This window comes from Nothobranchius furzeri, chromosome 6 (genome assembly GCF_043380555.1).
Source record: "Nothobranchius furzeri strain GRZ-AD chromosome 6, NfurGRZ-RIMD1, whole genome shotgun sequence".
In the NCBI taxonomy this organism is placed as follows: Eukaryota; Metazoa; Chordata; class Actinopteri; order Cyprinodontiformes; family Nothobranchiidae; genus Nothobranchius; species Nothobranchius furzeri.
In genome coordinates this window covers 78,529,361-78,549,832 of record NC_091746.1, presented here as the reverse complement: position 1 = coordinate 78,549,832, position 20,472 = coordinate 78,529,361, and the positions used below count along the sequence as shown (strand labels likewise).

General features: G+C 40.5%; 1 protein-coding gene across 3 annotated transcripts in view; it reads right to left on the bottom strand.

Moving 5' to 3' along the window:
• Positions 1-20,472, bottom strand: part of ctnna2 (catenin (cadherin-associated protein), alpha 2) — a 439,259-nt gene that overhangs the window by 388,489 nt on the left and 30,298 nt on the right. For all 3 annotated transcript variants that reach the window (XM_015943640.3, XM_054744800.2, XM_054744799.2), the window contains exon 2: positions 19,857-19,963. In XM_015943640.3, the coding sequence (XP_015799126.1) occupies positions 19,857-19,958 (102 nt within the window). In that variant the 5' untranslated portion in view covers positions 19,959-19,963. The remainder of the gene's footprint in view (positions 1-19,856; positions 19,964-20,472) is intronic.

The window sequence follows — 20,472 nt, the reverse complement described above, 5'->3', positions numbered from 1 at the left end:
AAGCCGATCTTCATCCACATACGTCACACGTCACATGATCAGGAAGCAGAAAATCCACGTGTTAGGAGATCGTTTTGGGCCTTTCCTGTAAAAAAAGGTGAGGCACGAACCGGAAAAGCTTCGAGAGGGTGCTCGCTGCAGAACTACAAAGGCGGAGCTGCACCATAAGGTGGAGCTGCACCAGAGTCAGCCCCGCCCATTCACGCAAACTCAGCCTAGCCCACTGACTTCCGTTTTTGTTTTCAACTTTATCGCAAACTGACCTGACCCACATGAATTACGGCTGTTACTAGTTTACAGTCGTTAATGCTATGTTCTATGCTCCAATTAAACAAGATAAATATAACTTGCTACATGACAAAGTCTGAATATATCCCGAAATAAAAAAGTTTCTCTTAGCGAATATCTGCCCACAGCCGCTCTAATAAAACTCCTGTACAACAGCATGTACCACCACCATGTGGGTTCTGTTAGTCCAGTGGCAAGATCGTGTGAGTTAAGTTTTGCTTTCCCCTCAGCTGATGCTGGTTCGATTCTCGGTGGGGTCGGCAACAATCTATTTAGCCAGCTGAAACATTGAATTTGTTCATATTTTAGTTGTAATGTTCATTTTCAGCAAAATATTTATGTCTCTACAAGTTCTTTGAATTTGGTTGTTCCTAAACAGCATTTTAGTTGAAACTCTGCTCACAGATGGACTCACACTGGCTAAATAAACGAATGAATAAATAAAAAAAACACATTAGTCATTATATGTTAAACGGCATACCAATAAATTGTTGTAAACATAGTACTGGCAAGTGTAGCTAGAATTGAGGAAAAGAGATTATAGGATATTTCCACTGCTGGGAGGCGAACCTGCGCAAAACTTCATGTCAACCTGACACCATCACCACTACACCACCATATCTGATAAAATCTAGGTGGCGTTACATTTTATTATGCTATTTAGTGTGTCTTTGGAGATGGGATGTATGGTTTATTGGCGGTGTCCCAGTAGAAGTCATTTCAGAAATAATTTGTCAGAAAATTCACAGAATATCCAGATTTGAGAACCAAAACCAGACCCGCTTCGGGGGAGGAGACCAAATTGAAGCTGAGATGGGAAGAAAATGCATGAATGAGGCCAAAAATGGCTTTGGCGTGTTTCTTATGAGGAAATGACAATATAACATGATTAAAAGTTCCAAAAGTTAGATTTTTAATTATATGGAACCTTTACAAAAACTGTTCAATTCACTTCTCAACTCCGTCCTCAATCTTGCATTTTTTAGCCATAACACCCTCTTTGGTTCCAGAATGCTATAAAGCCTGACAACTGGAAGGAATTGGACTGACTCTGATGGAATGGGCGGGGCTGATTCTGGAATGGGCGGGTCTGACTCTGGTGCAGCTCCACCTTCTGGTGCAGCTCCGCCTTTGTGGTTCTGCAGCGAGCACCACTTGAAAGCTTCTGCCGATCACAATTCAACAACGGATTATGAAAGAACGGATAACGTTCGAAACACGCGGATTCTTCCTGATGTGAGAGGTGAGTCTCCTCTTTGTTTTGGTTGTTTTGGCGTCGACATCATCCTAACGCGCAACGTTCTGTGACTTAAAAACAGTAAAAACGGAAAGAAACTCTGGCAGCGAGGGCCTGTAGCGATCAGGAGACGGCTGGCAGCGAATGAGTTAAACATATGCAAGATATGGACTAAAGAAGTCTCACAGATCAAATATGGTTTTTCAGCAAAGACTTATGTATCACTTAACATAATTCTGAAACTTAAAAGTTATCTAAGTGCAAAGGACCAGGGATTAGTAGGTATTAGGCTTGGAAAAGTAATAAGGGTGAGTTTTATCATGAGGTGTTATAATAGACGTGGCAAGCTCTCCCTTTCAACTCTAGCGGTGTGCATATCCTTTTAAAGCTGTTCATGAATAAAATAGGTTCAATAGCTGGGGATAAATATATGAGAAGCTGTTTATTAGGGCAATATGTTGTGTTACATTAAGACTTGTTCAAATTCTACAATGCGTTTTTAAAAAAACAGACTAAGCGTTTTGCATTTCCACGTTTCTACATAGCAGAAGTAGCTATCTCAAAAACAAAGTGACAAGGAAACAAGATTTGATTTTTTCTAACAATTTAAATAAAAACATGTTCTGCATTATCAATCAGAGTAAGAGTGAAACAAACTTTTTTTATTCTCAACATCATATTTTCGATTAGCGACCTCTTAGCTCATGTGTCAATTTAATCCTCCCACGACTTCATTATCATTCTCACTGCAGATGTCTTGGCTTTCTGTGAGATTACTTCATTCATTTTGGGGTTGGACAATTTAGAGAGTGCAAAGAGAGGTAGACGGTTAATTTTAGTTCCTGCTGGACCACCTAATGTTTTATAAAGGCAAATGTTTGCTCCAATTACTGAGAAGCAGCAGAGAAAGTTTTCGCTACTCAAAACCAAAAATTATAACCACATAATAAACACAGAATACACGAGACACTAAATAAAACCACTTAAAGACAATTCTCACCCAGTTAAAATGGACAAGTCTTCATCTTTGAAGAACAATAATCTAAAAAATACCCAGTTCCAGAACAAAATGTAACACAGGAGTGTCATTTTTATAATCTCAAAATCTTGCAATAAAAAGGCTAAACTAAGTAATCCGACAACCCGGGTGTTTAATAAATTATTCAGAAAATGCAACAGAGTCCTCATTTGACTTTAGAGTTGCATGGCTTGCCTTTAGGCTGAAGCATAATCTTCACAGCTAAATGACGGAATTTATGCCATCTGTAACGCTGCTATACTTGAAAGAGGAACCAAAACTGGCACCTCTAATCTCACTATCAAATGGCTTTGAGTCCAAAGTATGGTCCTGAGATCAGTGTCAAAGAAATCAGAGCAGCAATCCACCGAATAAAGGATCTGCTACTGGATACCAAGGTTACAACATAGTATTTAATGCTACGTAAATATGTTTTTTTTCCTAGCACAGTAAGTGTAAAGCAGGATTTGGATGGAGGTTTGGACAACACTTGTGTTTCTATCATTTTTCAATTTTTCTTTTTTTCTGTCATAAATCAGAAATACAACAAATGTTGGTTTGAAATCTTTATTACTGATAATGTCACAAACTGATTCCCGACTTTCAAAAAAAACATAATTTTTTAAGATAATATTGGAAGCTTTTTAACCCTTTAATGCATAATGGTCACTAGGGCTGCAACAAACGATTATTTGGATAATCGATTAATCGGATGGGGTCTCGACACGATTAATCGATTAATCGGATTACATGGGGAAATTTTTAAAAACTGCTAGGGAAACGTTATTTCTCTCCTTCCTTCACTTTATTTAACACAACATTATTAGAAAACAGTTCAATAGCAGAAAAACAACATGCCATCACCTAAATTGTCTTATAAGGTGTATAGACAGAGACCCTAAGCTACATCTATCTGTGACCTAAAATGCTTGGTCCAAGTTAAACAGCTTAAGGGCAATTCTCATCTGTTTTGTTTGATCTCATCTGTTAACATTTATTTTAAATGTAATTAAACATAGGCTGTGAATTAATCAAAATTGATCACTATTTCCAAAAATGACTGAAAAAATACCAAATAAAACAAAAGTAAATGAATGCCATCCTCCTTGCGATGATGCCCTGGGCAACTGCCATAAAGTCACATCAAGAAATGCTGCTGATCATTCCAATGATCCCAAATAGACTCACATTAGGCCACATGAAAGCAACTGAACCCAAAAATATATTAACCAGTATATAACTGCACTCTCACACAACACGCCTGCAGCAACAGTTAGGACTCCTCCCTCCCTTTTAAAAGCGTTTTTGCTTCTGAGGACATTGTGGTTGTAAAACCACATGCTAGTAGTCTGGCCCCGGTGTGATCAACCAGTTTCTGCGGGAATGTGACGGCGGAACCAGGGCCAGATTAACACTTTGTTGTACCCTGGGCAACAATATTCAAGGGCTCCATCATCACGACCCAAGGATCACCATAATATGGTCACATACAGAATATTTTACTGTAATATGCAGTAAATATACTCAATACTTGAATGCCTGACAACACGTAACCCGCCCAGAGTAACCTTTGACCCACCTCGTGTGGACTGACCAATGAGGAGAGGGTCTTAACTTGAGGCCCTCTCTTCATTGGTCAGTCTGCATGAGACTGACTCTCAACTGACGTTCAGTCATAGGCAGCGAAGCGTCTCTGTGCAGCGCAAAAGCCCGGGTGGACAGTTTGTTTAATGTAGGGTGACCATATTTCCATTTCCAAACAAGAGGACAGGGGATCTGTGCCTATGACGTCACACTATGGCAACGCCACACAAACCATGTTGGAACCCATTTTTTGTAAGAACTAAATTAATATCAGATTCTGCCAGTAAAAGGGCTCTAAAACAATTCATATGCAAATATTTGGCATATTTAATGCAAAATCTAATTTTTCTGCTTTAGTGCTGCAACAAGGTTTTATTAATAATAAATTATTATACCTTTTGTTTTACTACAGCATCGGTAAGCTTCCTGTGCACAGATTATTAAGGATGCTTGTTTCAGCTGTGAGATTAGACGATAGGATCAATGAAAAAATAAGTTGTCACACACTCCATGGAAACTTTCAGAGAATCCACAAATAGTGGCTTTCAAATGGTTTTGTTACTTTTTGCAAGTTTAGAAAAGCAGCAGATGAGACAGCATGTCTGATAATTTAGTTTTTCATCTGATAATATTAGAACATGTCAGTAATGTCTGAGGGGCTTTTATAAACACCATATAACTAACACTACTGGAGAGGGTATGAATTACACAGAGGCTTCTGGGGAGCCCAGTTATGGGGGGGGGGGATTTTTGCCTTGGCCACCAAAATGTCTTGAAACGGCCCTGGGTGTGTGACTGAGTTTTGAAGGTGACCTGAATTGTATCAGATGTATAAATATGACATGTGTGTAACTTATTGTTTTATACAGGTAAAAACGTGTAGTGGAGATAAATCTACCTACATTTGACTTTTCAACACTTTGTTTTGTTTTCTTGTTTTTATTGAACTATTTTCCTGTCCTGTCTGTCTCTCATCTTCCTGCATCTCCTCATAATTCTCCAGAAAATCTGTTGCCTGGATTCTTACCTTTTCACCTCATCAGTTACTTTTGAGCAGATGAAAGGGATCTCCTGACCGAAAAGCGCAGAGCGCGTTTTCGATGCTGCATGAGGTGACATCACCACAGCACAGGTGATGAGCTCCGCAGTAGCGCGCTTCAGGCACAAATAAGACAGAAAATAGAGAACATGTGCAGACAAGAACGATCGTGTGCTAATTATAGTTTTTTGGTTGCACCACTTTGAGAATGGACCGTGCGCTGGAAGCAGCTGCCTGGATCGCTGCGCGACAATGCGGAACAGGTTCTCAGCAGCGCAAGTCTGCCGGCTCTCCCTCGCGCTGATCTGCCGGTACCGGCTCTCCCTCATGCTGATCTGCGGCTCACCCTCGCGCTGATCTGCCGGCTCTCCCTCGCGCTGATCTGACTTGCTCTGGTCTGCGCGCAACGGCGGGCGGGAAGGGGGGGTGGGCGCTTTTGGAAGAGTTGTGCGACACAACGAATCGATGACGCAATTCGTTGCCAACGCTTTTAGTAATCGATTTTCATCGAATTTATCGATTCGTTGTTGCAGCCCTAATGGTCACTACAGTGGACAGGTACTCAAAATTGTTATTTCTTTATTTTTGCTATTTTTGCGTTTGAGCCCCTCCATTTGGACTTCAGTAAGCCAAGCCAGCATATTTCATGCTCAGAATGCACATTGTCCACTGAGATGGACATGTAATAAACTATTTGTAAATTAACAAAATGTTACAAAAATATTAGTTGAAATTTGTTTCATTCACACCTAAAGATATATGAAAAAAATTGTTTAAAAAATCATGGTTGAATATTTCAGAATTCATGCATCAGAGGGTTAAATGCATACATGTAATTATTAAGCAATCTTGAGATTGTGTTGATCTAAACTGTTTCCAGTTCCTTCTATGTGCCGTGTAAAGAAACGACTGTGCAGAGCAGCAGTTCGGGACCCTGGGGGGTAACCATATGTTTGAAATGCAGTGTCAAAAGACACATTCTGAGGACAGATGAGTGTTTCACAAGTCCACTACTGAGCTCCAGGCACAAATAAAAGACCAAAAGCTTACAGAAGCACTTTGCAGAACTGCATGGCTGTCATTTATAGTCTGTGCATTTGTTGCATTGTCACTAATGGGAAAGTTAATGATTTGATGAAAACTTTGCAATTAGGATTGTGACATTGTTTGCAAATGACCATTAGTAGATAAAAGAGGTTTCACTTTGAGGTCCAGAAAACATATTGAAGACATAAGGCGGACAAATGGAAATTAAAAAGGAAGAATTTGCATAAGACGTTTAAAGACCATGCACTTAAAAATAATACTTTCCTAAAGAAAACACAGTGATGGGTACACAGATATGTAACTAAAGCCAGGCTTACACAACTGGATTTTTATATTGTTTGTGGATCTTCAAAGCATGAGAAATCACACGGTGATTAAAAAGGTTATGGACATGCCATTTTTGGTCATACAGTCTGTAACAATTCAACTTCACACAAATTGCTTTCATACACGAACATTCCCCGTTCAGATAGGGAATCTTGCAGGATCAAACATGACTTTAAAGTAGACCATTCTCCTCGATGCATTCACATCAGCTGCGAAGCGTCGCAAGGCGGGTCGCTCACCATCTCCGTGCGCCGCCCGCTGCTCTTCTGTTTACATCAGGTGAGAATTTTTGATGAGTACTTCTGCTCACCGTTTTCTAAATCCCCCTACCCATGCTCCTGCTGTTTGTGTGTGTGTGTGTGTGTGTGTGTGTGTGTGTGTGTGTGTGTGTGTGTGTGTGTGTGTGTGTGTGTGTGTGTGTGTGTGTGTGTGTAACCAGTTTGCTTGTTGATTTTTTTTTTTAAATCCATCTTTTGCTGTAAAAACTGCATTTAAATGTATGGAAACCGTGTTTCTCCGCAGGAGTGTTTGTGTGTGTGTGTGTGTGTGTGTGTGTGTGTGTGTGTGTGTGTGTGTGTGTGTGTGTGTGTGTGTGTAACCAGTTTGTTGATTTTTTTTAAATCCATCTTTTGCTGTAAAAACTGCATTTAAATGTATGGAAACCGTGTTTCTCCGCAGGAGTGTTTGTGTGTGTGTGTGTGTGTGTGTGTGTGTGTGTGTGTAACCAGTTTGCTTGTTGATTTTTTTTAAATCCATCTTTTGCTGTAAAAACTGCATTTAAATGTATGGAAACCGTGTTTCTCCGCAGGAGTGTTTGTGTGTGTGTGTGTGTGTGTGTGTGTGTTTGTTCATTTTCATCTCTCTAGACTGTTTAGATGCACAAAAATGATCACATTTATCAATAGAGGTGTTTTATTTAGAAAATTGTCTTTATTTTGTTAATTTACCGGCCTGCCTCTTCTGTTTTGCTTCGACTTCCTGCCAGAATTGACGCGGCTCTCTCACAGCTCACAAACAAACAAACAAACAAACGCTACACGGTGCTTCGCCGTGCTTCTCAGCCTATGTGAACGAGACCATAGGTTAACAAGGGCACCAAATAGAAGCGCTCTTCGTTCCGCAGCGCTTCGCAGAGCAACGCTGCGCCTCTGATGTGAACAGGGGGTACGGGCTTCCACTTCGGTGGCAGTTATTAAAGTTGGGCTGAAGACGATTCTATATGACTTGGCCTTTCCTTCTAGCCGTTTTTAAACAGTTTTATTGTGTTTTAGTTTCTTTTACTTCTGTTTTTTATATTCTATTTTATCTCTGTACAGTGCTTGGTGTTACTTTTGTGTTTGTAAAGCCCAATATAGTTAAAGATTGAGCTGAGTAAACAAACATCGCTGAGGAGGATGAACACTGGGTGTCTGTCACCTCACGTTCTGATTAGCTACACATCACATCTGACAGGAAGCATGTTTGTTTGTCCCAGAAAATCAGACCAAGGCAATCCAACATGTTCAAAAGCCTGAACTTATGATCTGAGCAGTCCCAGCATCCTTCCAAGTGGACCAGAACATTCTTAATACTTCCTTAAGATTGTCAGAAGGGGAGGAGCTAGTCGAAACCTGGCAAGATTATCCTGCCGTTTTAACAGGGCGCACCTGTCTTTTTTAAACCAGTCATAACGAATCCCGTAAAAGCTTTGTATAGTTTTGATTTATAAATGGTTCCCATTTCTAGGTCACAAAAGTTTTAACTCAGCCCGTTTGACTGGATGAATGGGTGCATGTGACTTTTGTATAGGCCAGTTACTACTCCGAGTTTTAAGGCCAGACATCATGTTTCACAGTAAAAATAAATAAGAGGCTTTAATCTGTCCACAAAGGCAAAGGTCCATGCACTCTAAAATCCAACTTCATTAATGTCCCGGAGAAGCTGTTAATGGAGCCCAAAATTAAAGACACACATTTTATTACCAGCTGCAATTCTCTAACCACTCAGGGGTTGGAGTGAAAAAAAGAAATAAACTCCTCTATCTGATTTACAAGAGGTCTCATTAGGAAAAAGCAAGCTGGATGGTGAAAATCCTGATCTGCAAATTGAATACATTTTTATTTTGCACCAATATATGAAAATTTCCAGAAAAGATTATTTAAAAAATAAAAGGGTATCCCTCCACAAGCTCCTTGTTATCGACTAGCTGACAGGCAGAACAAAGAATGAAAGATTGAAGGGTTTTGCTTAAAGCTTGGTTTATGCTTGACGCATTTACTTTCCGCTTGGTGATGCGGCTCGCAGATGGAACGTGCTTCACAACTCGCAGCGTTTATGGTTCATGTGGCTCGTCTCTGCGGTGAGCCAAAATTCTCCCAAACTGTAGGGGGCAGCATGGAGCTCTACGGCATACATCCAACACTACACCATAGTAGAAGTAAAAATTACTGTTTACAACATGGCATTTCAGCATTTTTAACAGCGTTCTCGTCTTTTCCGACAGTGCGAGCTATTTCTCTCCAAGAATTATTAACAAAATGTTGATCACGGTGATCTCTGAGAGCTGAATCATACAAATGTCTGTATTTATGAACCTCTGCCATACTAGTTCTTGCCGGTCCGCCATGTTTTTCCGCGTCCGTCCATCCGCGTGGTCAGAAATTTTCCGAGGTGCGCGTCGCGTAAATTCTGGGCCATGCGGAGGCGCGGTGGAAGGGCGTGGTTGTTAAAATGACGCAACTTTTCCGCGCGGAGCCGTGCGGACCTCGCGGACACGTCAAGCATAAACCAACCTTCAGAGAAGGTGAGCTGCACAGTAATAACTCACTGTGGTGTTCTTTAATCACTTAGCTTCAACTTGTGCATAAAAGACTAAAGAGTTTTTTTTATACTATTGCTATCAAAGTGGTTTCAGTGATACTTAATGTATAAATGTTACCAAATTTGCACTCTGAAGTATTTTTGAGAGATTTTATTTTATTTGGCACAACTTGTGAAGTAGCAAAGCGCTAAAAACAATAACCTCATTTTAAATATGGCCAAGACACATGAAATGACTCAGTGAGAAAGATGACCACTCTTTACCATACCATACCATACAATTTTATTTATAAAGCGCATTCAACAAGGCATTACAACCAAGCAAGGCGCTGTACACTAAAAATGTTAGTTAATTAAACCGGAGTCAGACCGTCATGTAGAACAGAGATAAAAGATAAAAAGGAAAAACAACAAAATTCCTAGAACTAACAGTTAAAAATCAATAAAACACAGGGAGAATATAAAAAATAAGAAAAACATTTTAAAAAGAACCCCAATAATACGGAAGTTGATATTGTGCATTCCATTTTTAAACAATGTAGTTGTAAGTGAGGTTCATAAAGGACACCTGGGTGTTTCTGGATAACAAACTGAACTGGATATTTGAAGAAAAATGTTTGTAATAAAGACATCAACTGGCTCCATAAACACAAGCCAACATTATGGTTTTAGTTGGATAACTGAACAGAATTGTACCAGCATGAAGGTTGCTCCTCGGTTAAGGAAACGTGGTTAATCACATCTCAAAATATCCCCAAAAGGGGAAAAACTACTACTGCTGTCAAAAGGTGTCATCATATTCATGCTGAGACTACCTTTTAAACATAGTTAAAATTACCCTGCTCTGAAACGACTCTTCAGTAGTTTCACTGAACACTCTGCGAAGTATAGCACTACTTCTTGCCTTGGAAAATTGTCTGTTTGAGGTCCAGGCCTCCTCCTTTTCCGCTAGCTTAATGGATTAGGACAGTGATGCAGCATGAAGCCTTAATCCTCTCACCGCTCTCGTCTCCCCTCCCTATATGTTAAGCCCCTTGACTAGAAGCCGTCTCTCTGTGTATGTATGTCAGGTGCCAACTAAAAGTCAAAGCCAAACTTGGGTAACAAATGAAAACAATGAGTTAAAACTGTTGACTGCCATCTCCATCATTCATGTTTGATCCAATCCTATTACAGTAAAGCTGTGAAGTTAGTATGCAATACAAGCAGTGGGAAGTTCTTTATTTAACCTATTTAATCAGAGGAGCAAAAGTTCCTTAAAGTGACCGTGTGTAGTTTCCCTGGTGATAGGGGGCAGTAGATACCTAAATCATTGCAAGAAAGCTTTATTTTTGTGTTCAAGTAAGACCTTACCAACGGATGGCCATTAGGGTCAAAAATCCTTGGGAGCAACTTCCAGCAAAATATCATGAACATCAGATTCCCTTTCATCACTAGCAATGAGTGAAGATGTAAATGTGTAAAAGAACAACAATTATTAATGCTGAAAGTTTTCTAATCATTTGTTACAAATCAGTAAATGCATTCTGTCCTCACGGGCTTCCGTAGAAGGAAACCAATTGCATCCAGTATGACGTCGCCCAGAGTCTTGGACCCGCTCCCATGTATTTTAGACCTGATTTCTTGGGTTATATGTTATGAAACCACAAATATTTTTCTACAACTATTACTTCATTTACAACAACATTTCAATGGATATTTCCAGAAATTAATGGTAAAAACTACACATTATCACTCTAATGGGCTCGACACAAGGGAGGCGACAAACGACCGCGATCAGCAAAATTTGTCGCTGTCGTTTTTATTACCTGACACATAGGAGGCGATCCGTGGCAGCGGCAAAGCCGTCTACACGTTCTGTTCCATGGCGAAATCGAAACTTCCGTTGTTTTGCTTGGCTGTGTCAGGTTGGAGGGAATTAAGGTTAGTTAAGCGGTTCAGAGTTAAAAAAGCGGTAGATATGATGTTTCACAAGGTGCTGCTGGAGTTATGAGAAATCTTACTTGTGATTTTACTATATAAAACATAATAATAATCAACTTCTCCTCCATGTTTGCTCGGAGGTGTACTGAGCATCCTGTCCGCTCACTGGTCAGTGAATGAAACCTCAGTTGATTGGTCCTCGTCCGAGCGACAGCGATGAAGCGACAGCGATGAAAAGTTGAAAATGTTTCAACTTTCTGGGATCGCGTCGCTGGGTTGCCTGTGCACGACACGTGCACGAGCGCAAAATTTCACACGCACGTTTTTCGCGTTTCGCTTGGTAGGAGGGAGACCCACGATTATCGCTTTGTCGCGCATGTCTCAATGAAAATGAATGAAGGAGAGGCGATGTCGCCTCCCGTGTGTCGAGCCCATTAAGCTACAATAGCAAACTTGAAAAACAAGTTACCTTAAACATTTTTTCATGCTTCTTAATAATGTTCTAACATAGTAGAACTACAAATATTTTGTGGCGATAAACAAAACAAAAAAAATAAATAAACGAGAGTTATTCTCTTGCCAATAACGGGTGCCAGGCTGGCCTGTGGAGAGAAGCAGCCAGAATCACCAAGTCCTGCTGAATCAGCCTGACACCGCCCCTCCTCCTCCTCTCTCCCGGGCTGCTGAGGAGCACATCTGCAAGGAATCTTCACAGATTGCCAACACCTGTATAAAAAGGCTGTGCCTTCAGCAGTCTGGGAGGCAGCAGTGCAGGGGTTCTGCTGTCCTCCTGGTTTTGTTTAGTTTCAACCCCTGTTCGTTTGGATTTGTTTGAATTTTGAACCATTGTAGTTTTTAACTCAGTCAGAAGTTTTGGGAGGATCCAGTGGGATCTTTTGTGTGTTTGGGTTTTAAGGTTAACTTTGTCTGTGGCTATTTTTACTGACCTCGGTTTTAAACACCTTCCGTTGTGGTAAAGCTTTTAAAATAAGTTTTTACCAGGTGTTTTTAGTCAGTAGAATGTTTATAGACTTTTATCAACTTCAGGATTTTAAAACACCTTCGTTGCAGTACAACTTTTAATATAAGTTTTTACCAGGTGTTTTATAGTTGATAATTTGCTTTGTAATGTTAACCTTTTAGAGAAATCAGTTTTGCTTGTGTTTTTAATACCTTTTTGTACAAATAAACCCATTTTAAACTCCTCCACCAGTTCTTATGTTGCCCCCTACCTTCACATTCTTACCAACACATGTCGGGGATGTAACATAAATGGGGGCTCATCCGGGATTTAATTTAATAACAACAGCCCGTGAAGAAATGTACAAATCCCCTGGTGGTGGCAATTTTAATGGTGTTTTAAAGGTTTTAAGCTTACACCAAAAGCAACTGTTGGACCGTCCAGTTATCGGTCTCGCCAAACCACCATACTTCTGAATTTACTTGGGTCCTCCATTCATTACACACTCGCATATTTTACAACAGAATACCACTGGTGTGAGAGGTTCACCATCAGAGAAGGAGAAACAGCCGGCTGGTATCACTTCAACTTTAGGACAAACTACCAGAGTCCCAAAAAGAAAAACTCCATTTGAAGTCTCGGACAACAAAAGACGTTCGGACATAGAAAATGGCAGATTGTGTTTAGCACTCTCTTGTGTCCTCTAGCAATGTGGGTATCCGGTTCCAGTTGACACAGAACTAGTGAAGGTACCCGAGGAGAGGGGTGAGTGTTCCATGACCGTGTTAATGTTAAAAACCTAACTTGTTTGCAGATTTGCTTTAGCAGCTCTAAACTCAGGGGTGGGGCCGCGCGCTCCGTCCCACAACGCTCCTCTGTGAGAGTGGGGCTGGGGGTGGGGAGGTTTCACACGTTCCGCTGCTGTTTGTCACCAGTATCAGCTGATGGAGGGCTCTAGTGTCGTTGCACCATTTGTGTCAGCAGACACAGTAGGGTCGGGGAGGGGGGTGGGGCATGACTCTTAGCCTGGCAGGTGGCCAAGCAAAGCCTGGCCGCCAGGCTTATAAAGCGGTAGGGGAAACCCTGAATAGCATTTCCCATTTGTGTTTGCTGGGACTGCTATCTCATCAAAGCGTTGTACATTTAAAGGCCATGTTCACTGAGAAACCGTTTTTACTTGATCTTTTCAGAAAAAGATCAGTCACCGAGTTTAACATGCAGGCTAAATATGAATCAGTCTCATACCCTAATTTCCTGCACTGGCCGCCAAAAGAAAATAGAAGGTTCACGATGGGGGAGGTTGTTAATTTATAGGCCTTTTCCAACAGCACTACTAAGCGTGACTCGGGGAGGATGCAGTTTGGCCTGACCGCCTTTTCCAACAGCATAGTTCTGTATTTTCCCCCTACTTTCCTTCTAGCAGAACGAGGGAGTCACCAGAGTGGTAGAAAGTCCAACCCCTCTCAAGGAAACTGGTTCCAGAGCCAGAGTCATGCGTTGAGGTGAGTCCGACTATATCTAGTCGGAACCTCTCAACCTCACACACCAACTTGGGCTCCTTCCCCACCAGAGAGGTGACATTCCATGTGCCAAGAGCCAGCTTCTGTAGCCGAGGATTAGACCGTCAAGAACACCGCCCTCAACTACTACCCGTCACACACTGCACCCAACCCCTTTGGACCCTCCCACGAGTGGTGAGCCCATGGGAAGGGGGACCCACATTTCCTCTTCGGGCTGTGCCCGGCCGGGCTCCTTGGGTGAAAGCCCAGCCACCAGGCGCTCACCAAGGTGCCCCACCTCCAGGCCTGGCTCCAGTGGGGGGCCCGGGTGACCCACGTCCGGGCGAGGGAACACGGTTTCCATTTATATAATTCATTATAAGAGGTCTCCGGGCTGCTCTTTGTCTGATCCCTCACCTAGGACCTCTTTGCCATGGGTGACCCTACCAGAGGCAGAAAGCCTCAGACAACTTGGCTCCTAGGATCATTGAGACACTCAAACCCCTCCACCACGCTAAGGTGGCAGCCCAGGGAGAGAAAACAAGAGTTTCAGATTTCATTTTTAAATCACGGCGTGTAGAAAATTATATAATTCAATTTGTATTCATTATAACCATCCTTTTCCTTTTCAGTTTATTCCTTTCTCATAAGAACGCTGAAAGTGTCTAAACTACGTTTTGCTTTTCTCCCTCATTAGAAACTCCTGCAGGGAAGCAATGACCTGGTCATTACTAGCAGGAAACGTAATTTACCACTGTCACAGCTTGCTTCTCGTGCAAATAGGTAAACATAAACACAACTTTGTTTACTTGATATGTTGCAAAGAATACTGAAGTTAAGCTGTTCGGACTAAAAAATGCAGTTCATTTTGACCTACTGCTTTCAAAAAGGTTATGTAAAAAAGATTGCTTCCTGACTTTTAAATCTCTCCTCGTCGTTGTGGTTCTGAACAGCATTGGTGAACATGAGATACATGCCTGATCGGAATGTGAAGCAAAAGTTAGAAATTATTTGAAAATCATTACAGTTAGTTTGATGCAGGTTTATAAAACCATGCATATAAGAGAGTGTTTTACTACACAGGACACTTATGCAATAGCTATAATGTACGCCAACAAGCATCTCTAACATCCAGAAGACATCTTGGAAAATGTTTTGTGTTCATAAGTCAAAGCATCAGCTATTCACAGACTCGTTCAATGTTTACCCTACCTGCCACTTAAAACTTTCTTTAATTTCTTCAGAAAAATGCAATAAATTATAAAAATGTCTTTTACACGGTGACAAAGTACGACCCTCAGCATTAGCTACAGTCCTGTCCAGATCTCTTGCTGAGGTGAGAGAAGCTTGGTCATGATGAATGATGCTGCTATCGCAAGCAATGTCAGCATCAGCCTGTCTGTTTGTCCTCCTGAGGCTTCCCTTTATTCTGTCCAAACACTCACATTCAATAGACAAGGAAACAATCCCAAAGCCTGGTTCACACCTTAGAATGTTTCACATTTCCACACTGATATTTGTTTATTTATTTATTTTGGTGACAAATGAGACTGATGCTGAATTAGAGCAGAAGGCATTGAAGAAAACTGAACTTTGGTAAAGTAGTAAGATTTATTTTGAAGCCAAATGTGACAAAGTGTCTCAACTACACATTCACCTGGCCACTGATCTGAAAAGTTTACTAGTCTTTTATGAAAATGTATAGATTTATTCCATTTATCCATAGATATTGATGGGACGAAGTATATGAAATGAAATGCTCACTGATGTGTGTGTGTGTGTGTGTGTGTGTGTGTGTGTGTGTATATATATATATATATATATATATATATATATATATATGCTGGAATACAGGTGGAACTCAAAAGACTAGAATATGATGCAAACGCTCATTTATGTTAGTAAATCAACTTAAAAGGTGAAACTAGTACATGAGACAGACTCACATGAAAAACAAGATATTGCAAGCCTGTCTGTTGGAAAGGCCTAGTGTTTACTAGGGCTGTAGCGAAGCTTCGACAACGTCGACGGCTCGATTCTAAAAATTTGTCGACGTCAGATCCGGAAGTCGACGCACCGCGCCCACTTGTTGCATCCCCAGGAGTTTGTAAATAGAGGAGGAATCTGCCTGTTTTTCCTCTAGTTCGCCCTCTTCTCCGCCTTCACTAACATCTCCGCCAAATACCGAAGACCCGGAACAATGTCCGTCCACTACTAGATTATTTTCCTGTTTTGCCCGCCTTCATCTCCCGGCAACGGACAACAACTTCCGGGGTCAGATGCGCTGCTTCGTGTCTATCGCAGATGTAGAAAATCACCGGGAGCGTTTCTCCCTTCATAAAGGAGCTTCTTTCAGACATGAGGAGAGCTGTTTTGGTGGTAGCAGTCTCTCCTCCGTGCTGGTCTGTTTGCTGCTGGGTATTTTTGGTTTATTTAAACTTGGTAACTTGAACTTAACATTGGTAAAGCTACTGTTAGCATCTTCGCTAACAGCTTCTAGCGTTGGGATAAGCTGTTACGTTTTGGTTTAGAGTTCATCTTTTTTTTGGTGCAGATCTCCCTTTTATTACATTTAGAGTGTTGTGGGTTTTCGGTTTAGTTTAAAATATCACCTTGAGTTTGGTTTAACCACCCAGTTTAGAGTTTGGATCCCTACTTATTTGTACTTTGTTTTAATTCCCCACAGGCAGGATTAGTTTTATTATTCCCAACCTGTGGATGGAAAGATTAGTTTTTTTTTTGTTGTTGTTGTAAATAAACCTGATCATCATTTTAACTTTTAAATCCTGCGTTATTGTCCCTTCCTTTTTGCACACGAGCCAAACTCCCCAGGAAGAGTCGTAACACCACTTGCCTCACGCTCAAAAGTGACCAAAACAAAGCAGCATGGAGACACTCCATCTTCTACCACCTCTCAGGCAGCAGCCTGCACTCCCAAGATCTACACGTCACCAGAACATAACCAACCGCAACACAATAAAAGCAGTGTTATACAAAATGGAAGGCCCGTAGTGTTTATTCTCTTACAGTAATAATTTATCAATTTTTTTGAGGAATTTATTTGAGATTTTCTGGTTTTTGTTAATTGTGCAATAGAAAAATAATCAGATTAATTTTCTAAATAGTCATTAGAATAGTCGACTATTCGATAAAATAATCGTCAGAATAATCGTTTTAAAAATAATCGTTTACCCCCAGCCCTAGTGTTTACACAAGAAATCAGAAATAAGCAATTAAATGACTAATCTAAATGAAATTAAGAAAACTGAGCTGCCTCGGTTCATGAGATGAATGAGTGTCAACAGATAAAATTGTAGCATCTTGAAGGGATTTCCACCTTTCCCTGTAGATTATAATAAACACTATTCACAGTAACTTCCTTTCAATGAGCGAGATAATATGACAAATTAGATAATGTGTCTTCCTTTTATTAAGTAGAGCTGTATCAATTGGTAAAGTCTGATAAAGTTCAGGTTTTGCTTATTTAATAATTATTTTCAATCATGTTCTTGCAAGATAACTTCTTTAAAAAAGAATCATCAACAGTCATTCTAAAATGTTCTCTGAGTCTCAACAATAGTAGAGTAGCCGTGTTATTTTATGGATTGAATATATTTAAAAAAAAATTGGGTTTTTTCTACCTTTAAAGTGACAGTGTGTATTTCCCCTAGCAATAGGGGGCAGTACATACCTAAATCATTGTAAGCAAGCTGTATTTTTGTGTTGGAGTAAGACTATCTACGGATGGCCATTAGGGTCAAAATCCCTGGGAGCGCAAACTTCAGCAAAATGGCAAGCACATCAGACTTCCTTTCATCACTGGCAACGAGTAAAGAGGTAAATGTGTAAAACAACCTTTATGAATGGTGAAAGTAACCATTTTTTTACAAATCAGTAAATGCATTTTGTCCTCACGAGTTCCCGTAGCAGGAAACATGGCGTCCAATATGGCATCACTTACACCCACTCCCATGTATTTTAGACCAAATTTTCATGGTCATATGTTATGAAGACGCCAATATTTTTCAACAACTGGTCGTCATTTTTTCCGTTTTCAACAACATTTCGATAGATGTTTCCAGAGACTAATGGTAAAAACTACACATTGTCAATTTACGATGCTGGAAATAATTGGAAAGAAAGCCAACAAAACTTCAATTATTTAATCATTTAGCTTCACCTGACAAAGTGAAACAGTTAAAGAAATAAAAAAGTTGCATTCTCACAAAAAATGAAAAGAAACTGCTAAATCCATTTTGAAAGAAAGAATGTTCGGTTAAACTTTCAGAAGCAGAAAAGATGAAATAAAAGATGACTGTCATGATAACACAGAAGAGACCACGCATCGGGGTAAAATACGGTGGTTTGATGAAAAATAAAAAGCCCTCTGCGGTCAACCAAGAAGCACTGGAGCACTGGGGAAAGCTGCTGGTACACCGAGTGATCACATTAGTACTGTGCCAGACTCAGATAGGGAGGCTTACATCATGCCTCGAGGTTGAAATCTTTATCCATGATTGTTTTATAGGACTCTGGTTTGATTTAGTTTCCAAAGCAGAACAACTTTTGAGTCTGCAAACAGTCCTTTCCAATGGGGAAACATGTAAAGTACTGCTCCATGTCACTAATACCTTCATCTCTCCCAGGGCTCCTCATATAGTTCTCAGAAACCTTCTGCAATATGTTATCAGTAACGATCAGCAACATCACATTTCTCTCCACCTTTATCTAAATCCCACATAATCCAATTCCTCCTCACACCTGGTCCTCCTTTTTTTAACCGTGCCTTCGCAAAACATCTACAACTATGAAACCATCCTCAGATTGCTCGTCTTTTACTGGAATTTACCAATTTTCAGAATATCACCAACACTACTTCTTCATCCAACGTATATTGGCTTTTTCAGTTTTTTGATCTTTTTTTAATTTGTGTGCCTCATTTTTCTGCACATACAGTTGTTGACTTCTACGCTGGAAACCCAATCAGAACTCCATCCCACCAAAGGACTATATAGTCAGTCAGAAATAATTTACATTCTTCCAGACACAGACAGTATAGGAACTGACGTACAGGTGAAACTTTAAGAATTAGAATATGGTCTAAAAGGGTGAAACTAATATATGAGGTAGACTTATTACTTGCCAAAACCAGCTATGTCAAGCCTTTCTTTATTCTAATTGCAATGAATGTGGCTTACAGCTTACAAAAACCACAAATTCAAAATCTTAGACAATTAGAATATTTTGAAAAGTTTCAACATTTTAGACTCAAAGTGTCACACTCTGATCAGCTAATGAATCTGAAACACTTGCAAAGGGTTCTTGAGCCTTTAGATGGTCTTTCAGTCTAAAGCCTGTGGCACACCGGAGGTGGACGCGCCGCGCTGTCATTTTAAATAGAAGCCATTATAGTTAAGGAGAATGGGCACACGGGGAGCACCGCGTTGCTGCCCAGAAGCACCGCACTGCGGTGCTGAAGATAGGCAACAGCTCTATCTCAAGTGCGGCAGCGCCGCGGCTGTTTACAGCATTGTGGAGTACTTTACAGCAGACACTACGACGTGGAACGGCTTTACAGCACAAACCCAGCTTTAAACCCATAACTATAACGTACTATTGATCTTAAAATATTTTAATAAATAGCGTACTTACCCCACAGTTGAATTAGTCTCACAAAACACGACGGCAAGTTTGATCATGTATAAATTGAGTAACTTCCTGCTTCCTGTTCTCATGTCCCACGTGACTTTCCAAGAAGCGCTCAGCAACGCAGCACAGCACATCCCGCGTGCCCCAAGCTTAAATCGAATTACTGAAATAGATGGACTTTTGCACCATATTCTAATTTTGAAGGTTTACCTGTAGAATGGCAATGAATCATATGGCTGTATGTCTTTGCACATTGCTTCATTGTTCCTGTTAGCAGCTTTGACATTAATCCAAATACAGCATTCGATTTGCCTTTTTGCTTTTACACAGTGTTTAAAATAGAAGATAGCACAGGCAGAAACTTAGTAAATTACATTGTTTGCTAATTAACAGGACACAGATCCAAGGCCTCATCGTAAATGACATTTCAGTTTTCATATTACTGCTGCCCTACTATATTTACACCTATGAGTGGATTGTTCTACCTGAGTGACCAAGGGCTCCAGAAGCCTCTCCACAGTCAAGGTGCGGATTTCTAGATTCTTTGGGTCCCATTTCAGCAGGATAGGGGAGGTGGCGGTCGTCATGGTGTCTGTTGAGATCAGAAACGGTTAAAAGGTTAGAAAAAGCTAAAGTAGATTACATTATTACACAGCTGGGAAAGTTCAAATTACATAAAGGCAACTTGAAAATGGGATTCAAAAATCATCAGAGAAATCCAAACTCAACATGTGCAGCAACGTGCACCCCAGTAAAACCAACTAAACCCAGAGTGACAGAGTTTGGCTATGGGTGAATCGTTTAGGCCTCGGTTTGAACGCATTGTGTCGTGGATTACTTTCATTGAACAAAGTAAAGAGTCAGCAAATCCAGACTCTCTATTCATCAAATAAAAGTGGGCAGAAATAACCGCAATCTACTATATTCCTTAAATATTAGATCTCAATGTACTGCACTCTACTAAACTTTGTGTTTTGTATAAATTGATGAGCATAGCTCAGAGAAGAAGCTGTTCTCTTTTTGTACATTTTGGAGAGCTAGTTGTTATTCAGCAGAGTTTTGGCCTACATTGGTCCACTGTCTGAGCAGCATCGTGATGAC